The sequence below is a fragment of the Achroia grisella genome, unplaced genomic scaffold (assembly GCF_030625045.1).
Source record: "Achroia grisella isolate CSIRO2021 unplaced genomic scaffold, CSIRO_AGI_Agris_v1 utg1080, whole genome shotgun sequence".
NCBI classification, from domain to species: domain Eukaryota; kingdom Metazoa; phylum Arthropoda; class Insecta; order Lepidoptera; family Pyralidae; genus Achroia; species Achroia grisella.
This window is the reverse complement of record NW_026712570.1, coordinates 1,415,775-1,437,851: the sequence shown is the minus strand read 5'-3', so window position 1 is coordinate 1,437,851 and position 22,077 is coordinate 1,415,775. Positions and strand designations below refer to the sequence as shown.

Below are 22,077 nucleotides of genomic sequence, written 5' to 3'. Positions count from 1 at the left end.
GGACGGATCGGGCTGAAATTTGGCATGCAGGTAGATGTTATGACGTAGGCATTCGCTAAGAAAGGATTTTGATTAATTCTACCCCCAAGGGGATAAAATAGGGGATGAAAGTTTGTATGAAACTTTGTCAATTTTAAACCGGGCTCAAACTTTGCATGCATAAAGCTACTATGACGTAGGCATCCCCTGAGAAAGGATTTTGATAAATTCCATCCCTAAGGGGATAAATTAACGCGAGCGAAGCCGCGGGCAAAAGCTAGTAGCAAATATAATAATGCACACACGTACCTTGTTCTGCTAATGCCTTCGATGAACATCCACCTTCGGTAGATCCGGTATTTGAATACGTGAGGTGAGGTCAAATGCCTGTCAAAGAGATAATTTTCGAAACGATGGACATTCACTCGCGCCGTGACCACAGATACAACTGGGCGTGGTGCATGGCAGCTAAGTAGCCTAATTTGGAGTAACTTGGGCTACTTTTATTTTAGGAAAATAAAGTTAAATGTAGTCTAATTAAATGTAGACTTTTATTGGCAGGTAGCTGCTCCTTATTACATATAAGGAGTAATTATTACATCAGCTACCTGCCAATAAAAGTCCTGTCAAAATCGGTCCAGCCATTTCAAATATTAGCTGGAACAAACAGACAGACAGCTAGACAGACAAAAATTGTAATAATGTTATTTTGATGTATGTATGTATTTATATTCATGCATGCAGTAAAAAACGGTTATTTCAATATTACAAACAGACACTCCAATTTTATTTATATGTATAGATTACTCACTGGACGATGTACGTGAATGACGTTAGTTGTTTCAAAATATCCTAATGAGGAAATTATCATTTCACAAACTTAGTTCAAAATTACGACATAATTCGCTGTAATTCGCATTACAAACTTTTAGAACAATCTATTTTGTCGACATTCATTAGGAAGAATTTTAAAATAACAGTTGAATTCCTTCTCATGGATTAACGGTTGGTCTCTAGGTTTAGCACACAGCTTTACGTTTTATGGTCGCGAGTTCGATACCTAGCACGATGCAAACATTTGTATTCATGAGTATTTTTGTACTGGTCTGAGTGTTTTCTATTTATGTATGTATTTACAGAAGAATATATCTAAGTAATTATATCATTTGTCTAGTACCTACAACACAAGTTATGCTTACCGTGGGACTAGATGGCGCTGTGGTAATTGTCCAGGGTTATTTATTTATTTATAATCTAAAATTTAGTATAGGGTAAAAAGGGATTGTAAGTTATGGGGACTAGACATTGCTAGCAATGAACCATAGGGGAGCAGAGAGAGAGAGGATACATCTTATGAATACTGCATTTTTTTTTATGGATTATAATGGAATGGTGCACCCGCTTGTATTAACGGTTTACGCTGGCGGGGCACTAGTGGAGGATGATATGAGCGTAAGGCCAGGCCAGATCGCCCATCATGACAAATTCACCAAGAATTTATTACGATGGTTTCCAGGGATACCACATGGAGGTCAACCTGATATAGTACATTGCTAGTGGGGTTATTAGTCCACATTACTATTAATTACTTTCCCTCTATAATTAGTATATTCGCTCTTTATATGGTGAGAAGGGATCGCTAGTTATCTTTACTAATGATTCCATTACTAGTAATGTTAACTAAACCAGGTTGACCTCTATTATCTTTTTTTTTATACTATTATGGTGGCAAACAAGCATACGGCCCATCTGATGGTAAATGGGTACCGTAGCCTATGCACGCCTGAAGCACCAGGGGTGCCACGTGCGCGTTGCCGACCTTTAAGAAACCTTATTATACCCTTCTTGAAAAACCCCATGCTGTAGTCTCGTGAGAAAATATATTACATACTCGTGACGCAGTGTTTGTTACCAAACTCTTGTATTATAGGTACAAGACACCTAATATAAATATTTAAACATGTTTATTGTAAATACACACTTAATATACATAGAAAACACCCAGACCGATACAATCATATTCATGGATACAAACATTTGTACCGTGTGAGAAATTGAACCCGCGACCATCGCAAGTAAAGCGGTGTGCTAAACCACTAGACCACCGAGGCCGTCAGTTGTGATAGCGGGTGTGGGCAGGTAGCCTGGCGACGTCGGTGGAGGCGACGTCGTACGCGCTGCGGGCGCTGACGGGCGGGGGCGGCGCCCTCGGGGACTCCGGCCGCGCCGCCGTGCGCTGGCTGTCCGCGCACAGGAGCCCCGCCGGCGGGTTCGTGGCCACGCAGGTGACACCTCTCTCACCAGTCATACTCGGGAACGAATGCAGCTTATATTCATCTATATATATAGAATTCTCGTGTCACTTAGTTGCTGTTAGTGTAGACTTCGTTAATAAAGTGATACGAGTTTTTTTTTTATTTTATAATGTGTATTGTTATTTATTTTAGTTTTAGTAATCCAGCGGCGCCTATAATATTTTGTCTGCAAACGATTGCTCAAGCAATAAGACCGCCTCTTTATATTACTCAGTTAATTATAAATCTTATAATATATGTATAAATACATAGATAATTTTGTAAATATACATAGAAAATACCCAGAGACCAATGCAAACAAACATACTCGTGAATACAAATGTTTGTACCGTACGAGGAATCGAACCTGCAATTTTTGAAAGGAAGGCGATGAGCTAAACCGCTACACCGCTGGAGCCGTCAAAATACAACAAAATATGAACAATCGATACTCATGAATACAAATGTCTCTATATCATCTATCGAGAATAGAACCTACGGCCAACGAATTTAAAGAAGTCAGCTAGCCACTAGACAACGAAATCCATCAAACTATTCAACAAGTTCTCTATATTTTAGTTCACTTTCAGGATACGTTAGTGGCAATAGAAGCCCTAACGGAATGGTCATCAGTCCGACCACTAACCCCAACAAACTTGACGGTGACCGCCCGCAGTAGCACTGTCACCAAGACTGTCAAATTACTACCCAACATAAAGGTGCCTGATGTCATCAGACTGGAGGCGGCTGATCAACTCAGCATTGCTGTAAAAGGTGATGATTGAACACATTTTATAAACGGTATCTTTAATAATATGACATGACATGGTATGATATGATATGACATGACATGACATGACATGACATGACATGACATGACATGACATGACATGACATGATATGACATGACATGACATGACATGACATGACATGACATGACATGACATGATATGACATGAAATGATATGATATGACATGACATGACATGGTTATGATATGACTTGACATGATATGGTATGATATGACATGACATGATATGATATGACATGACATGACATGATATGACATGACATGACATGACATGATATGACATGACATGATATGATATGATATGACATGACATGACATGGTTATGATATGACTTGACATGATATGGTATGATATGACATGATATGATATGATATGACATGACATGATATGATATGACTTGACATGACATGACATGATATGATATGATAAGACATGACACATGGTATGACTGATATCTAAGTATTTATATCAATTACCTAATACCCATAACACAAGCTCTGCTTATTTTGAACTAGATGGCGCAAGGGTCATTTATTTTATATGTTATTCAGGATCCGGCTGTGCTGTGGTACAGGCCACCCGCTCCTACCACACGCTGTCTGCAAGCGAGAGTACGGACAAAGTGCTTTCGGTGCAGGTGAGCGTCCGCACGGACGGCGCCTTCCACTGCACCAACAGTAGCTGCCTATGTGCCGCTGTTATTGAGGTATACTTTCGTTATGGTAGGAATAGCAATAAAAATTATGACATGTATAGGAAATCAAAAGGATATATAAATATAGTATAGACAAAATTTGGTGTCGACATCTCTAGTACTATTGAGTTCTCCTGGAAGAAAAGGTAAAGCTGGTATTCAAGAAGCTCGGTGTGCTCAATAGAGCGAGGTGGTACTTCACTGCGGACCAGAGACATCTCTTATATAAGTCACAGGTTCGGCCGCACATGGAGTACTGCTCTCATCTTTGGGCAGGAGCACCTGGATACTATCTCGGTCCTTTTGACTCGGTTTAGAGACGTGCTATGAGAATTGTCTATGATCCCAATCTCTCTGGCGGTATCGAGCCACTTAGCTTGAGGCGAGACTTCACTTCGCTTTGTGTGTTCTACCGATTATACAAAGGACTGTGTTCTGAGGAATTGTTCGACATGATGCCGACAGCCACCTTTTACCACCGCACCGCTCGCCATCGACAGGGAATTCATCCCCACAAGCTGGAACCTAAGTGGTCCCGAACAGTGCGGTTTCAGAGGAGTTTCCTCCCGCGTAGACTTGATTGTGGAATGAACTTCCTGCCGAGGTTTTCCCACGAGACTACAGTATGGGGTTTTTCAAGAAGGGTATATTAAGGTTTCTTAAGGGTCGGCAACGCGCAAGTCATACCCCTGGTGTTTCAGGCGTGGGCCGTTTGCTTGATTGCCATCATCGTAGTATAAAAAAAAAATTACGATGCCCTACGTCCAGGTTCGAACCCCTAGCATTGCTCTCAGGATAGATAGATATATCGTTTATTGGTTTGTTACTAATCACACACAACATGTTCATAAGAATAATAGACAATACATAATACGACATAAGATTTATAAAATTGTGTTATTATGTGTGATCTGTAGCAATACAAAAAGGTCGAAGCTCAGCGTGGAACATTGTTCAATGAACAAAACACTGATTTTCAGCTTTAACCCATTTGAGAGTACGAATAATATCCATAAGTCCTTCCTTTTATTTGGAGTACTATCTTCACCTGCCCCCTATCGTCTGGTGAAGCTGTAAAGGCCAGCTGCGGCTAACAGTATTAAAGTGGTCGGAAAAAAAATTAAAGGTACAAACGAATGTCCTGAGCCAATTGCCAATAATACTATTGTTTTGATCCAGGCATGCGTAATGTGGAGCGGACTGTTCCCGGAGATGGTGCTCCTAGAGATGACTCTCCCGGGAGGATACAACGCTGATGTACAACTGCTCTACTCGCAGCTACGAGAGCCTAATTCCTGTTAGTAAAACCAGCTTGATTTTAGACGGCCTCAGTGATGTAGCGGTATATATATATATGGGTTGTTTGGACTATTGTCAGCTGCTTGGACCTGTAGCACTGTGACTTACATAGATCTATTGTGCTCGCCTTTTTCAGAGTTTGCTACCTAGACCCGTAAGGAACAGGAATTGAAGGATAGTCTTAGAAGCGATGGTTTTTATCTCCTCACGATGTACTGTAAACTTTCCAATGGATATATTACGTATTTACGTTTATACAAAGTAGGCTACAACCACATAGGATTTGTAGTAGCGTTTCCTCTTCAGTTTAGCAAAATCTGCAGATTTTTGTTGTGCACAGGCCTAGGTTTGCCATATGTTTGTTCAATTTGCAACGGGTTCCTAACGGGTTCAATTTCTCGCACAGTACAAACATTACTTTGCGATCTTAAAAGTTTGGACCTAGGAAAATTATTTCCTTGACATTTATAATTATATTTCGCCCAATTTACATAATTATGCTAATGTATAAGCGTGTATGTGTTAATCTGATGTATAAGCTAATTACTGTGAAATATAATTAAAATCCGTTCAGTAGTTTTTGCATGAAAGAGTGATTAACATCCATACATCATATTTATATTGACTTATTTTTCTTACTTATTATTATTATTATGTACCTATTTGTGTATCTATTTTATATTTATATTTTTTTTAATTGTAATTTATATATTTTGACGGGACGTTTATTGGCAGGTAGCTGATATATTAAGGAGCAACTTAGGCTACATTTATTTTAGAAAATTAAATTAAATTTCACGCAAATGAAGTCGCGGGTACAGCTACAGTACAGTAATAATAATAAATTTATTCATATTTTAGTATTGCGTCGCATAGAACTGAGTACAAAGAGTGACCGGACGACCTTCTACCTGGCCACCCACGACGGTAGCGACACCCTGGGCAGTGGAGGTCACCAATGCTACAAAGTACATGCCATAGGCCCCAAGACCAGGACCAAGCCAGCATACGCTCGGGTCATGGACTATTATAGACCTTCAGTTAATGATACGCAGGTCAGTAGAACAGTGTTTCCCAAAGTGGTCTATATCGACCCCCAGGGGTCTATGACAAACTGCAAGGAGTTTACGACAGCGTTTATGTTTTTAACACTAAACTTTACTACAGTTAGAAAATTACTAAAAATCAATACCAGGTAAGAATTGAGGGTCTACCCAAAACCGAATGATACGCAGGTCAGTACAACAGTGTTTCCCAAAGTGGTCTATATCGACCCCCAGGGGTCTAAGACAAACTGCAAGGAGTTTACGACAGCGTTTATTTTTTTAAGACTAAACTTTACTACAGTTAGAAATTTCAATAAAAAAATCAATACTAGGTAAGAATGGTGGGCCTACGATAAAATAAAGTTTGGGAACCTCTGGTCTATCTTCTAAAAGATTTTGATTTATATATTTTATTAATATTTATTTATAGCTTTATATATATTTGCAGCATATATAGTCTTTGGCATAATTAATTTTGTTCATAACGTACTCTGTGCAGTTGACAGAGCCTGATTGTAAAAATGGCGGGAACGGCCTAATTGAATGTGAAGCGCAATTTAGCATTTTATTTATTTAAATATTTAAATACAGTACAATATTGTATGTATATGTATGTGTTTAAATATTTTTTATGACATTGTTTTTCTCGTTGATTATATTTGCACTGCCTACAATTTTTCTCTGCACAACCTGTTGTTGACTGGTACAAAATATTATAATGCGTTACGTCTGCCATATGTACTTTTACTTTGGTAAGTTATATAAATACTTCAATAAATAAATTTTGGACTGTCTAAAACTACAACCTCTAAATTCAATACTTTCTAGTATTTCGTGTATCTAATGCAGCACTAGCAGGCTCTTACCAGATTTAGCAGGGGAAGGATAGAAACACGAGCGATGAAAGTGAGTGTTGTGGTACTGTCTTAGATTTATTAGTACTTATTAGTATTAGTACTTATTATTATATTTATTAGTACTAGCATGAATTTGGTAATCTCATTGGTTATTAGTCCACTAATAACCAATGAGATTACCAAATTCATGCTAGCGATGCATATGTTTAACTTCCACGCTGATCTGCCATTGGATATCATCTTAGACTGTGCTTTTTTCACCACTTTTTTATCTACCATACTGAAGAATTCGCACAGCGCCATCTAGTCAAAAGCTAAACAGAGCTTGTGTTATAGCTACTAGACAACTGATAGGAATACTTACATACATATTTCTTATAAATGCTTACATAATACACAAACTTTCATAACGCTCACATAACATACAAACAACCATGCTCATAAATACAAACGCATCGTGTGAGGAATGGAACCCGCGACGGCGAATGAGGCGGATTCCGCATTACGCCGCCTCCGCTACCCCACCGAGATATTTACTAAAAAAACAAATATTAAGTTGCTTAGTACCCGTAATTAACACATGCTCTTCTTTGCTTGGAACTAGATGATGCTGTGTGAACGATCCAAGGTTATTGTAGGCGACACGTAAATTTTTAATAGCCCAAAAGAGCACAGACCCTTGCAAAGAGAACTTGTGCTTGTGGTAGACCCCAGTTCTCCGAGAAATGTGTGACCGAAGAGCATAATTCAAACAGTATTACCGCGCAGAGATGGTAAAATTAGAGTAGTCACATAAAAATGTAACATAAAACTGAAGTCTGGGGTCCTAAGAAGGTCAGCTGTGCGTGTCGCACGTATACCTACGAGGTCTGACTGCCAGCACTGGGGAGATGAACACTCACCTCCCCAGCGATGGCAGTCAGACCGCTGGGCTGGCTGGGGAGGTGAGTGTAAACGACACGTAAATGTCTAAATATTTTAAACAAATGTTTAATATGTGATGTTCTTAATGTAATTTAAATAAACGCGCAATATGGCGAACGTAGGTGCGAGCGAGCCCAACTGCAGCTACTATTTTTGTTGCCGCCCTTCCTGTTTCCGCAACGCAACAATGAAAAAAAAATTTTTAATATTTTCTTCAACATCCTCAACAGTTATTATTATTGACTATATTTCTTCTACTTACAGATGTATACAATACCTGAAGATTGCCCACCAAGAATATCTTTAGAAACCAACCGATACAATTCATCAGATAATTTATTCAACGAAGCGCGAACACTATCTGGAGGTATAGCAATTATGGACGAATTCATTGAGGATATACCTGAAGGTTCACCTTTCGATTATCCCAGATATGATAATTTAACGCAAGGTATAACAAATAATTCTGAAGTTAATGAGCCATTAGTAGCAAAAGATACAGAAAACGCTACGGATAAAGAAGATTTAGCACCAATTGAAGATACGTTAGGTTTAGAATTAGTTGATAATGTTAGAAATGTAGATGAAAATACAAACAAATCAGAAGTTAGTGTGAAATATGAGAACATTAAATCAAATATTGAGGATCCAAGCTCAATCATACTCGTTGAAAACAAACAAGAAACAAATAACGATAGAGAACATTTTAATGATAACATAAACGGAGAAGTTAAAGAAGAGAATAAGCAAGAAAATATTGTAGAAGTTAACAATAGAAAAACAATTATTGCTAACGAAATTACGAGAACTACAGAAATGACCCATACAATAGAGGAAAGAGATGATATGATAGAAAGTCATGAACCTATTCAGAATCCAACTCTGTCGAGTTTCCACGTCATAGATACGGAGAAAGATCTAGAAGTACCATCCGGGATCGAAGGACCAGTTCCCGTTGTCGTGTTACCACCGCCGAATTTTATGACAGTAGCTTTACCACCAGGTATTAATGAGTACAATTATCAACCCAAAAGACTTGACTTAAAATCCTAAATAGCAAACAGTTACTGCCGTGATAAATGATAATAATATCCCTGGACAATTCACATAGCGCCATCTAGTCCGAAGCTAAGCAAAGCGATTATGGGTAGAGAACTTATAGATATACCTACTACTTAGTATACATACTTAATCACATAGAAAACACCCAGACCGATACGAACAATCTAATTCTATAATTCCCCTATTTTACAGGAATGCAGCACCCCATGATGCCTAGAAATGGGGTGAACAGAGGTATCCAAATGCACCCCACTCAACAAATTTACCCATACTATCAAAGGAATCCTTATTACAGAAAATATAGAAGATACACCGCACCAAACGGATAAATAACTGCGTTAAATTATTATTTATTTGTAATAATAGTAATTTAAATATTCTTTATGTTTATAGACGTTGTATAAATAAATTACACTAGGGAAACACAATGGACGATTTAAAAAACAACTTCATCCCGATATTATAAAAAGAGAAGGCGTCTAACTGTTTGTTACGACTAAACAGCTGAATGAATCTTAATGAAATTTGACGTGAAGAGTACTACGTGGCTAGACATATGCTATCCTAAAAAATCAGACACGATTAAAAGGTAGTAGTCAATAATATTAGACTATTCAAATTTTGAGTAAATTATTGCAATCCGCTAATTTTAGATGGAATTATCTGATACAAATTAAACCGGCGATTATCTCTCTCCCACTCTTTCTCTCTCTCTCTCTCTCTCTCTCTCTCTCTCTCTCTCTCTCTCTCTCTCTCTCTCTCTCTCTCTCTCTCTCTCACACACACACACACACACACACACTGGCTAGGCTCTTTTCATTTCCTTTGACGTCAGTTCTCATAGTCATTCTTCGCGCCAAACGTGTAGCAAAAATTGTGGAAATGCGAGTCAAACAAAGTTTCGCGGCTCAACTAGTTTTATATATAAGATAGCATCCGTCATAGTGAAACTATCTTCATGTCAAACATTGAATTCCGTTAACACTTTAGTACTGAGGTAACAAACAGACTGACATATCTTCGCATTTATAACATTAACACAAACTATATCAACTAATTCCATATAAATATTGTCACATTGAATGAATTTTAAATTCATTAACATTATCCACTAGAAAAGCAGTCTCCACATATGGGATTCGTTACGATATCTATTCCATTCAAGTTTTACGTAAGCACTATAGGGGTGCGGGGAGTCTAGATGATGATTACGTCATCGCTAGTAATTTACTTTTTTACACGAATGGCAACTCTCACATTGACACATTAATTGAAAAATGTTTAATGTGGGTGAGGGGGTAAAAGCTTTGCTTACTTTTGCTGACAAGGAGGATGGGGGAGGGGGTAAATAATTGTAATACATCTGCTTCATCATCTGAGCCCGGAAGACGTCCACTGCTGAACAAAGGAAATAAATAAATCAAACAATAAATTTGCTTACTTACGTAATATTTGAACGCATCACATCACATAACAGTGACAAATTATGTTGCTTAATATACACTTACTTTTATTGATTAAAAAAATATAATTTCCAATTATAACTTATACTAAAAATAGACAGATTAGAAATAAATATAATGTAAACATTTAAAAACGTAAGATGACTTGCATTTATAATATTAGTACTTAAATATAATTTATTTTTTGTTTTCTATTCCATTTTATTTATACTCTTTGTAAAAATAAATAAAATATTATCTAAATGTACATTAACTGATACAAAAAGCGGTCATATCGCTAAGCAATCTCTTCCAGACTACCTTTGGGTGAATGGAGAAAGTAAAGTTGAGAAATTATTATTATTTATTTCATAATATCGAGGTAGATTTTGTAATGAATTTAATATCTCATTTTATTTATATATACTTTTTATTGCGCCAAATACAGAAAACACCCAAAATAGTATATATTAACTGCAATAACTGAACTGCATGTGGGGATGATGGCCACTTAGATTTTTAGTAAAAAAAAAAAAGGTAGACGACAATTGTATTTTCTTCATTTGAACACCGGAAACGGACGATAAGATTAAGAAATAATATAAGCACAGAGTACAAAAGTAACTGAATTACTTTTTCTAATTTTTACGTATCTGGATACTCTAATAACAACTAAAAAAAAAGGCGGTATTGTCGCTTAGCTAACTACTCCTCCTTTGGGTGGAAAGAGAAAGCAAAGATAAGAAATTATTATTATTTATTTCATGATACTGAGGTTGACTTTGTAATCAGTCTTGTACCTCAGTCTTACCCATTTCAAGCAGCTTGCTTTTTTAAGCTGTTTCGGAAACAAAACGTCAGCATAGGTCCCTCAAACCCCAGACTCCAAGCAATTTGATATGTAAGCTATATTTTAGTTGAAGAGAAGAATAGGGCTGTGAAATTACAGAATAATTTCGGAATCGTAACTACAAGCGGTAGTGGGGTCGTCACGTGATAACGTGATATCCTGATATATTTGATTATTGCTGATCAATAATATTTTTATGTAACAACTTACCTTCTATACTAATATTTCGCAAATAAATAATTTCATTTCATTTCTGGGTACAGTCATAATGAAGTAAAATTAATTAAGAGCGATCTTCATTTATACCTAGATAAATCAATACAATGAGTTTCATATGTCACGAAATATAGTTAATTTTCTTAATTGCCTACTCAACAAATAACAAGGAAACATTTGTATTTATCCAATATGTAGGTACTACGTACTTCCATTGTTCCGTAGGTTAAGCCAAATATGGCAGCACAGGAATAAAACATTAGAAACATGACTGTACAAAATAGATTACAAGACAAAACGAACTTATATATTAATAATTAATAATATTATAAACGCAAAAGTTTGTGAGTGAGACTGCAAAAACTACTGAACGGATTTTAATGAAACTACAGTAAAATAACTTATGCATCATAATTTTTATTGAAATTTAATGCGAGTGAAACCGCGTGCACATCTAGTTAATTATAAAATACTTTTCAATATTCAAATCTAATTTATTCATGTAGGTAGTCCTACATTCCTACATTTATCCGCTTATGAACGTTAATTTTTTTATATTAATATTTTTTCTCTTCCGCCCAGTTCAAAATACAGATTCAATTGAGAAGAACTGGCAAGAAAATCAACAGATTTTTTTTTATAGCCAATTATTTTATATTGTGTACTTAAGTACATGTCTATGCCTAACATTAAGTGAAAATCCCGTGAGTGAACTATTATTGCCATGCACGTTTGTCATTTAATAGTACCTAATCGTTTAGTTGTTTAATCTATCTATTCTCATATATTATATTATATGTTCTAGATGATTTCAATATATATTATGTATGTATTTACAGAAAAAAGTATATAAATTTATCTATCAGTTGTCTAGTACCCATAATACAAGCTCTGCTTACCTTGGGACTAGATGGCGCTGTTGTTAATTATACTGATATATTATTATACCTATGCAGGGCCGTTTTTCACCTATTACAGGACCTGGGCACATTAGGATAATGGGGTACCCTATAATCATAGTAACAGAGCACTATTTTGTTAGAATAGAAAATGTCATGTTTTAACATGACTCTTTAGAGATGTATATGATATACTTACTATGAATACTATGAATAAACTTAATTTAAGCACTTTTGAATAGTCATAACAATTTGTTTTTAATCTACCACTCGTTCGGAAAGCTGTCTCATCACAAGAAGAATAAGCAAGAAACTTGTGTGTTGCTCTTTTAAATAATCCTTGTAAGTTTACATTTACAAGTCGAAACGTGTTAATATAAACTACCAACCAGCACTAATTTTTTTGGGTTAAATATAAATATATAATAAGATTAAATCAGTCGTAGTGATACGAGCAGACCAGTCCCTACAAGCAGCACTCGTTCACGAGTATGACGAATGAGCCAGCCATCACTGCGCTCGACCATATTTTAGGGAGCCCAATGACCTGGCCCACCACGCCGCCACATGTCTGGACATTTTAGTGAGCATGACTACTCATTTCACTCGACCACGTCACAGCTACAAAAATTACTATATGGTTGTTGCAGTATTCGCACTTTACATGAGGATGCATGCGGCAATCATTACAAAAACCGCTACGCTATCATATATCAAGAAAGCAGCATGAAAAATAAATTATAACGTTGTCCGCAAATAAACTTGCCTTACGAGAGCTAGATCCAGACCTTAGTTCTCTTCGAATTACTTCGTTTCGTAATTGATCCCTCAGAGAAACTCCAAGCTTAGCCCTTTCTATAGCTCGTTGAGCGACTTTGAGTTGGTGGACCATTTTGTAACTATGACAATTAAGACGTAAAAGCATCGGTAATATACCGTTAAATTATTAATTAAATTATCTTCCAGTAAGTTGTCGTAATGCGTGAATCTAAATATATATAACTCAAGGGTGACTGACGTTGTGATCTATCAACGCACAGCCCAAACCACTGGACGGATCGGGCTGAAATTAGCCATTGCCATGCAGGTAGATGTTAAGACGTAGGCATCCGCTAAGAAAGTATTTTGATTAATTCTACCCCCAAGGGTACAAAATAGGGGATGAAAGTTTGTATGAAACTTTGTCAATTTTAAACAGATTGGGCTGAAAATTTCCATGCATAAAGCTACTATGATGTAGGCATCCGTTAAGAAAGGATTTTGATAAATTCCACCCCTAAGGGAATAAATTACCGCGAGCGAATCCGCGGGCAAAAGCTAGTCATATATAAATGTCCTCCGTTGTATATATATCGCGCGTTCTATTAAAAGGTCGAAACGAAATAGAGTAGGTAGTCAGTCCTATTTATATCCGCATTCCCACTCGAACACATCGCTGAACAGATTTATAATAAAATATCTTAAAACTCTACGTCGTTATGGGACACAGTCACCTAGATACATCAAAATAATAATTGCATTTAATAATGTCTAGTAAGACAAATTCAATATTGTCTACTAAGCACTGCTGTGTTTAAACTGTGTCACTCCACCTTACATTTTCCTATTGTTATTTAGTATATAAGATCATTATTTCTATGTACACATTGTCAGTTTATCATCATCTGTAATATACATCCTCTCGACCAACAGCATCGTATCATTTACCCGCAACAGTCGTTATATGTTCAATGTTTTGTCAGAAAACACTCACTTACACAATTTAAGTAATTTGGGTAAGAGGAGATTGACAGTAGCAAGGTCTAGTCACCACATTGCTAGCAATATTAGTATATTGCTAGCAATGTGGGGGACCCGAGTGGAGGTTGACCTGACATAGTTAGCAATATACTATGTCAGGTCAATCTCCACTCGGGTCCCCTTGGAAATCATCGTGATAAGTTTTTGGTGAATTTGTCTCGATGGTCTAACCACAGATAACATCTAAGCTGACATCATGGTCTTATCATCGTCCACTGGCGACACTGGCACTTTACTGTTAGCGCAGGCAGGTGCACCATTCACTTATCATCCATTAAAAAACAGTTACGAGTTTAACGTTTAAGAAAAACGTTCAATATACGAAAAAGGTTAAGTTTAATGATGACAAGCTTATCATGGGCTTAAGAAAAATAAATAAACAACCCTGAACAATTAACACAGCGTCATCTAGTCTCATGGTAAGCAGAGCTTGTGTTATGGATACTAGACAACTGATATAAATACATATTTTTTTTGTACTTACATACATATATTGTTTCTTTCGTAAATATATACATAAATTATATGAAGGTATGTATTTACACAGAAAAAAAATCTATGTATTTATCAGTTATCTAGTACCTACCCATAACTCAAGCTTTAAGTAGCTTAACTTGGGACTAGATGGCGCTGTGTGAATTGACCTTAGATTATTACATAGAAAATACCCAGACTGTGACAAATAATCATACTCATGAATACAAATATATGCACCGTGCCGGGAATCGAACCCGCGGCCATCTTAATTAAACCGGTGTGCTAAACCACTAGACCTCCGATAGAGCAAGAGCCCACGACGGCCAGACATACGTCATTTTAGTAAACGTGAAAGTTCTTGTATGTGTGTCCCCAACACAGGTAAAAACGATCCCCAAACATGTAACCTGGATCGTGGTTCCTTTGGCAGGTACCAGGTAACAAAAGTGTAAAAAAATCATATCAAATTCGTTATTTTAAGAAACTCCATATTTTCATATATTGTTTGTAGCATTATTATAACTTGCTCTGCTCATTGGCAGACACTTAGTGTGGTTCCAACCCCCCGCCGGACCCCCCTAAACTATACTATTTTAGAAATAAACTTACGTCATTTTAATAAAGCTGAACTTTATATATATTATTGAAAGAACTATTAAACTGAGTTTCCTAAATTGCCAGACAGTTTTCTTGGTTCCTTATCCTACCAGACTCATTGATACCGTATATTGGGTAACAACGGTGTATACAATTTCATATCAAATTCGTTATTTTAAGATGCTCCATTTTTTCACATATTGCTCGTAACAGTATTATAACTTGCTCTGCTCGTTGCCAGACCCTTAGTGTGGTTCCAACCCCCCGCCGGATCCCCCTAAACTATACTATTTTATAAATAAACTTACGTCATTTTAATAAAGCTGAAATTTATATATATTATTGAGAATTCTCTCAAACTGAGTTTCCTAAATTGCCAGACAGTTTTCTTGGTTCCTTATCCTACCAGACTCATTGAAACCGTATATTGGGTAACAACGGTGTATACAATTTCATATCAAATTCGTTATTTTAAGATGCTCCATTTTTTCATATATGATTTTTTTTTACACCTTTGTTACCTGGTACCTTACAAAGGAACCACGATCCAGGTTTCATGTTTGGGGATCGTTCTTACCTGTGTTGGGGACACACATACAAGAACTTTCACGTTTACTAAAATGACGTATGTCTGGCAGTCGTGGGCTCTTGGGCTACGAGGCCGTCAAAAAAGGATAAAAGTAAAGTCGCACTTTTCGCTTGTCAGCCAATGGAGCGTCGTGTGTGCAGTTAACACACATTATAGTCGGATGGTTAAGTATGAGTCAACTATAACGGTGTTATCACATTCAGTTATCGTCCACAAATATTTAATCAAGAGTGACACACCGTTTGCTATAGCGGTAAATCTGTACAAGAATTGAGGAAAAAAGGAACTAGTTTATAATAATATCTTATTAGGACTATTGTCTGAAATAAATAATAACTATAATCATTTATTTATTTCAGATAATAGTCGAATTGTGTTATTTTACTGATAAAGGCTATAACAGAATAGCAGAGAGAGTGGACTCACTGCCCTCACTGAGTTATATACTGTTTGTCTCCTTCATTAGTTTTAAATTTTATTATACAAAAAAAAACTTTATTTATATACACAACAATTATGTTAGTTTTTGTTTGAGACAAATAAAGTTTTTTTTTGTTAGTTAATTACTGTCTCACCCTTTCTTTAGATTCATCACTCAGATTCAATTACCCAGAATGGGACACGTCGACCAACCCAACTTTACAAGCAAGTGCTTTCAGGAGACTGTGGGACTGTGGGGAAACGCGAAAGGGATAGGCATAATGTAGACTAATAACCCCATGTCAGAGTGACCTTCAAGCGACCCCTGGAAAACATTGTTATAAATTTCTAGTGAATTTGTTACGACGGGCGTGAGGTCAAGTCAGTTATGACCTGACCTCTTGCTCTTCTTATCAGCTCAACTGATGCCCGGCAACCCGAACCGTTAGCGTAGGCGATGCACTATCCATTATCATGCCATAACAATACTGTGGGATTGTTTATGCTTTAGGTTTTTTGTTAATATTCATACTTTTCCCGAACATAAACTTCCAGGCTTTTCACATTTTTTATTTTCTTACAAGTTAATATAATTTACTTTTTAAAACAGACTATTTCCTATACTATCGGTATTTATATATTTTGGGTTTTTATATACGTAGGTATATTTTTTGTTATGCTTTAGGTTTTAGGTTGTTTCTGGTGAATTTGTTAGTTCAGTCATCAAGCAGCTTACTTTATAAGACGAGTTTCAGTTATAGCAGTGAAATCCTTAGGAATTACAAAGCACGAGGTAGAGGTACAGGTTTTTTTCAATTTAGTCTAATGCTGTTGGCCGCAGCTGGCTTTTACAGCTTCACCGGACGATGAGCAAGTGCAGATGGCACTCCAAACCCGCGGAAGTAATTATGGAGCGGCTGACTAACTCCCGCCTGACGGATACGACTTTAGTCTGAGGGCACCGCTAAGGTTCGAACCTCTGCTCGACGGTTACCACTTACGAATAGTGCATAGTAGCCTTGTGCGGCATTTTTTTTTTTATTAAACTTATTTGTTTCACTGACATTATTTCTTATAAACATATTGACTTCAGCTGCGATTTGATACAGCAGAACTTTTCGTAGGGCTAGTTATGTTTCACTAAACCTTTTTCGGCATTTAAATTACAGAAAAAATCCAAGGACCGGGCAATTTAGCAATTTATTTATCTATTCATCCAAAACAATACAAATTGTGTAGGATAGGATAATAGGAACTTTACAGAAAATCGTCTACGACATAATACAACGCAATAAATCTAGTTGTCAGCTAGCATAGTGCAATAAGGTCCTTATAAGTCTATGGTCATCATTATAAAGTTATAATAATCATCTGCGGAATAGTAACACTTATTCAATAAAAATGCCCTCAATCTAGTTTTTAAATCTAATATTATCTTGAATCTGTAAAATAATTAAAAAATTTACATTAAAAAAATAAAAGAAAAAACTCTTTAAGAAAAAAAGCCTCAAGAACCGTTATATACCGGCTATCGTGTCCTTCCAAATAGTCAACACGGATTCTCTTCTCAAATAAAAAAACATACATATTTCTTTTATACTCCTGCTTTCTCTCATTATTCTCTTAATATCTCCAGTCGCTTTACAACGTTTACAAATAAATACATTAAAAACAAATGTTTAAATAAAAATATTACAATTACGCGGGTCATTTACGTAATTACACTGTAGTTGTTTATCAACAATGTGTGTAACGATTAAAGTGACCATTCGCCCCGGTTTGGTGATACAGTCCTATTTACAAAATGTCCCAATTATTGCCAGAAATTGCTACATTTGTAATGAGATGAAAGATAATTTATTAGAGTCATCTATTTATATTTAGTGTAACATAAACATAAACGAGGAAAATCTATACATATAAATAAAATTGGAGTGTTCTTATTGTAATATTGAAATAACCGTTTTTTACTACATGCATATAAATACGGTAACATACACCAAATTAACATTTTTTACAATTTTGGCTGTCTGTTTGTTCCGGCTAATCTCTGAAATGGCTGGACCAGTTTTGACGGGACTTTTTTTAGCAGGTAGCTGATGTAATAAGGAATATATTAGGCTACTTTTATTTTAGAAAAATAAAGTTAAATTCCACGCGGACGAAGTCGCGGGATAGTATATCATAATATAAAAGTATATTTAGTGCTTTAATGCATTATTCTAGGGTGAAAAACGATTGATAGTAATGAGGACTGAAGACCCATTGCTAGCAAAATACTATGTCAGATTGACCTCCACGCGGTTCCCCCTGGAAACTATCATGACAAATCCCTGGAAATTTGTTCACAATGGGCTAACTGTCCTGCCTTCATATAAATAGACAACCTCGGTGGTTCAGCGGTCTAGCACACCGCTTTACGTCCAATGGTCGCGGGTTCGATTCCTCACACGGCACAAACATTTGTATCCATGAGTATGATTGTTTGTATCGGTCTGTGTTTGTATTTACGAAAAAAAAATTATCTATGTACTTGTATCAGTTATCTAGTACCCGTAATACAAGCTTTAGCTAGCTTAACTTGGGTCTAGATGGCGCTGTGTGAATTGTCCTGAGATTATTATTATATATTGTTACATTATCATACTCCACTGGTGCCCCGCCAGCGTAAACCGTTACCGCAAGCCGATGGACCAATCCATTATCATCCATTAAGAAGAAAATATTATTCTCGTGTTCTTATTCATTCATATGGTCACACTACTTATGACGTAATTAACTAGTATCCTTGTAGTAGTGATAATGTCATTTCCGCTACATTTGGGATAATAAACCATTGTTTAATGGTAATTGTGACTATAATTAATAATAATAATATGTTAGGACAACTCACACAGAATAGAAAATCATTTATTCAAATAAACTTACATTGAAGCACTTTTGAATAGTGATTACATTTTTTTAATCTACCGCTCATTCGGAAAGCTGTCACATCACAAGAAGAACGAGCAAGAAACTTGTGTGTTGCTCTTTTAAATAATTTTATTCTTACTTTACAATTTAAGTTTAAGTGTGTGAATACAAATTACCGATTAGCACTAATTCAATTAAATAATCAAATAGAAAAAATATTGTATACACAACAACTGGTTAATTAATAAGAGGAAATCAGTCATAGTGACTAGAGCAGACCAGTCCCTACAAGCAGCACCCGTTCACGCACACAGCGCCATCTAGTCCCAAACTAAGTAGAGCCGGTTTATGACTACTATATTTAGACAATTGATATAAATAGGTACATAGATACATTTTTTTTTTCAAAAACATACATAATGTACATAGATAACACCCAGACCAATACAATCAGTTACAGTCATGAATACAAACGTTTGCACCGTGCGAGGAATCGAACCCCCGACTGGGAAGTAAAGCGGTGTGCCAAACCGCTAGACTGCGAAGACCGTCTTGTCCTGACAATTTGTAATCACTCAACATCATTTTTAAGATCAACATGCAAGTTTCTTTCTCTTTCGTTTTGTGATTACACTTTAGCTTTCCCAATGAGTGGTAGATTTAAAAAAAAATAAGTATGACTGTTTAAAAGTGCTTTATTTTAAGTTTATTGTGAACTAGCTTTTGCCCGCGGCTTCGCTCGCGTTAATTTATCCCCTTAGGGGTGGAATTTATCAAAATCCTTTCTTAGGGGATGTCATAGTAGTTATGCATGCAGTCTCAGCCCGATCAGTTTAAAATTGACAAAGTTTCATACAAACTTTCATCCCCTATTTTATCCCTTTGGGGTTGAATTAATCAAAATCCTTCCTTAGCGGATGCCTACGTCATAACATGTACCTGCATGCCAAATTTCAGCCCGATCCGTCCAGTGGTTTGGGCTGTACGTTGATAGATCACTATGTCAGTCACCTTTGAGTTATATATATTTAGACAACTATTTTTCTATTCTATTCTGATGAATTCTGATGATACGATGGTTCGTGTGACCGTATATATTAAAGTAATATCTTTTATATAAAATTCTCGTGTCACAATGTTAGTTACCATACTCCTCTGAAACGGCTTGACCGATTTATATTAAATTTTATTAATTTATGCATATTCAGTAGGTCTGAGAATCGGCTACTATCTACTTTTCATACCCCTAAGTGATAAGGGTTGACGACCCCTAACATTATTTTTTTATTTTTTGGGCAAATTGTTTTATTTATATTTTTTTATTACGTGTCATTAAAAAATACCTAAGTATTTTTTACCTAAACCCTAAATTTTCACCGTTCTATCACCAACCCCTATTTTTTTATAGCATTATATTAATTTATATGGCAAAACAACGTTTGCCGGGACAACTAGTATAAATGTATATTTATACTAGTTGTCCCGGCAAATACTATTGGAAGTCGTGACTTTGTACTACACTATATAACTTTGTAAAACTATTAGAAAATAAATCACAACATTTTAAGTGAAGCTTACCACAATACATTAGTGAAAACCGCGATAAAATCGGTTAAGCTATTTTTGAGATTAGCACAAACTTACACATCCAAAATGCTAAGAATCATTATTTTGAGTTCTACCTCGATGAAGCTCACCAATAAACAGCATTTAGGTAAAAAAAATAGCTTATTTTTATTGCAGCTTGAGAGAAGTTGCAATAAAAAAAGCAAATTTTTTTATTATTTCACGTGCAGACAGATATGAGATAAATTTTTATTATATTATATACTAGCTTATAAATTAACTTTATTTTTCTAAAATGTAGCCTAAGTTACTCCATATTACATCAGCTACCTGCCAATAAATGTCCCGTCAAAATCGGTCCAGCCATTTCAGAGATTAGCCGGAACAAACAGACAGACAGACAAAAATTATAAAAAATGTTATTTTGGTGTATGTACTGTATTTATATTCAAATGCATGTAGTAAAAAACGGTTATTTCAATATTACAAACAGACACTCAAATTTTATTGATATGTATAGATAACATGCATGTATTGTACATATAAACTTTCCTCTTGAGTCACTCTATCTATCTGAAAACTACATTAAAATCCGTTGCGTGGTTTAACAGATGTAAGGGAACAGACATCAGCGGTGACTTTTTTCTATAGTATGTAAAATGAATACGAGCTGAGTGTCTTCACAGTTCTTCTCATCTGGAAGTCATTCCACTGATGGCAGATTTGACATATCTTAAGAGTCTGTAAAAGACCTACATGAATAAAGATATTTTGTTTTCTTTTATTTTGAATATATGTACTATGTAATGTAAGTGCGTAGCTGTTTCTATGTTGATTGTCGCATGCCTATTCCTTGTTATTAAATATAAGTAAATCAATATTTATTTAAAAGAGCAACACACAAGTTTCATGCTTATTCTTCTTGTGATGAATCTGCATTCCGAATAAAAAAACTTGACTATTCAAAAGTGCTTATATTGAGTTTATTTGAATAAAGATTATTTTTATTTCTATTTCTAATGCCTTCCATCAGGAGCGGGAATAATATTATTCCTATTATACTTCACACAGTCTCTCCTTCGAAAGAGATGAATAATATGTTTTTTACTACAAGTGAGCTATCAGCTTGTTGGCCATTGCAATGCATACAAAAATAGTTATCAAGATTTAAGATAAATTTCTGTACCCAGAAATGATACTACAGATAGTGATTGCCAATTGATATCGTTAAGGTAACAAGACTGATAAGCAGTCAACGAGGTAGCAGTATGAAAGAAAATACTCATTAGCAACATTTTAATATATATTTTTATTCAAATGAATTTAATCATACATTACAGAAT

General features: G+C 35.8%; 1 protein-coding gene across 1 annotated transcript in view; it reads left to right on the top strand.

Annotated features, from left to right (window-relative positions):
* LOC131842295 (pregnancy zone protein-like) overlaps positions 1–9,393 on the top strand; it is a 42,613-nt gene extending 33,220 nt beyond the window's left edge. The window contains exons 23-29 of the mRNA XM_059190837.1: positions 2,119–2,264; positions 2,864–3,047; positions 3,635–3,789; positions 4,957–5,074; positions 5,938–6,131; positions 8,168–8,906; positions 9,158–9,393. Coding sequence (XP_059046820.1) covers positions 2,119–2,264; positions 2,864–3,047; positions 3,635–3,789; positions 4,957–5,074; positions 5,938–6,131; positions 8,168–8,906; positions 9,158–9,294 — 1,673 coding nt within the window. The 3' untranslated portion in view covers positions 9,295–9,393. The remainder of the gene's footprint in view (positions 1–2,118; positions 2,265–2,863; positions 3,048–3,634; positions 3,790–4,956; positions 5,075–5,937; positions 6,132–8,167; positions 8,907–9,157) is intronic.
* The last annotated feature ends 12,684 nt before the right edge of the window (positions 9,394–22,077 follow it).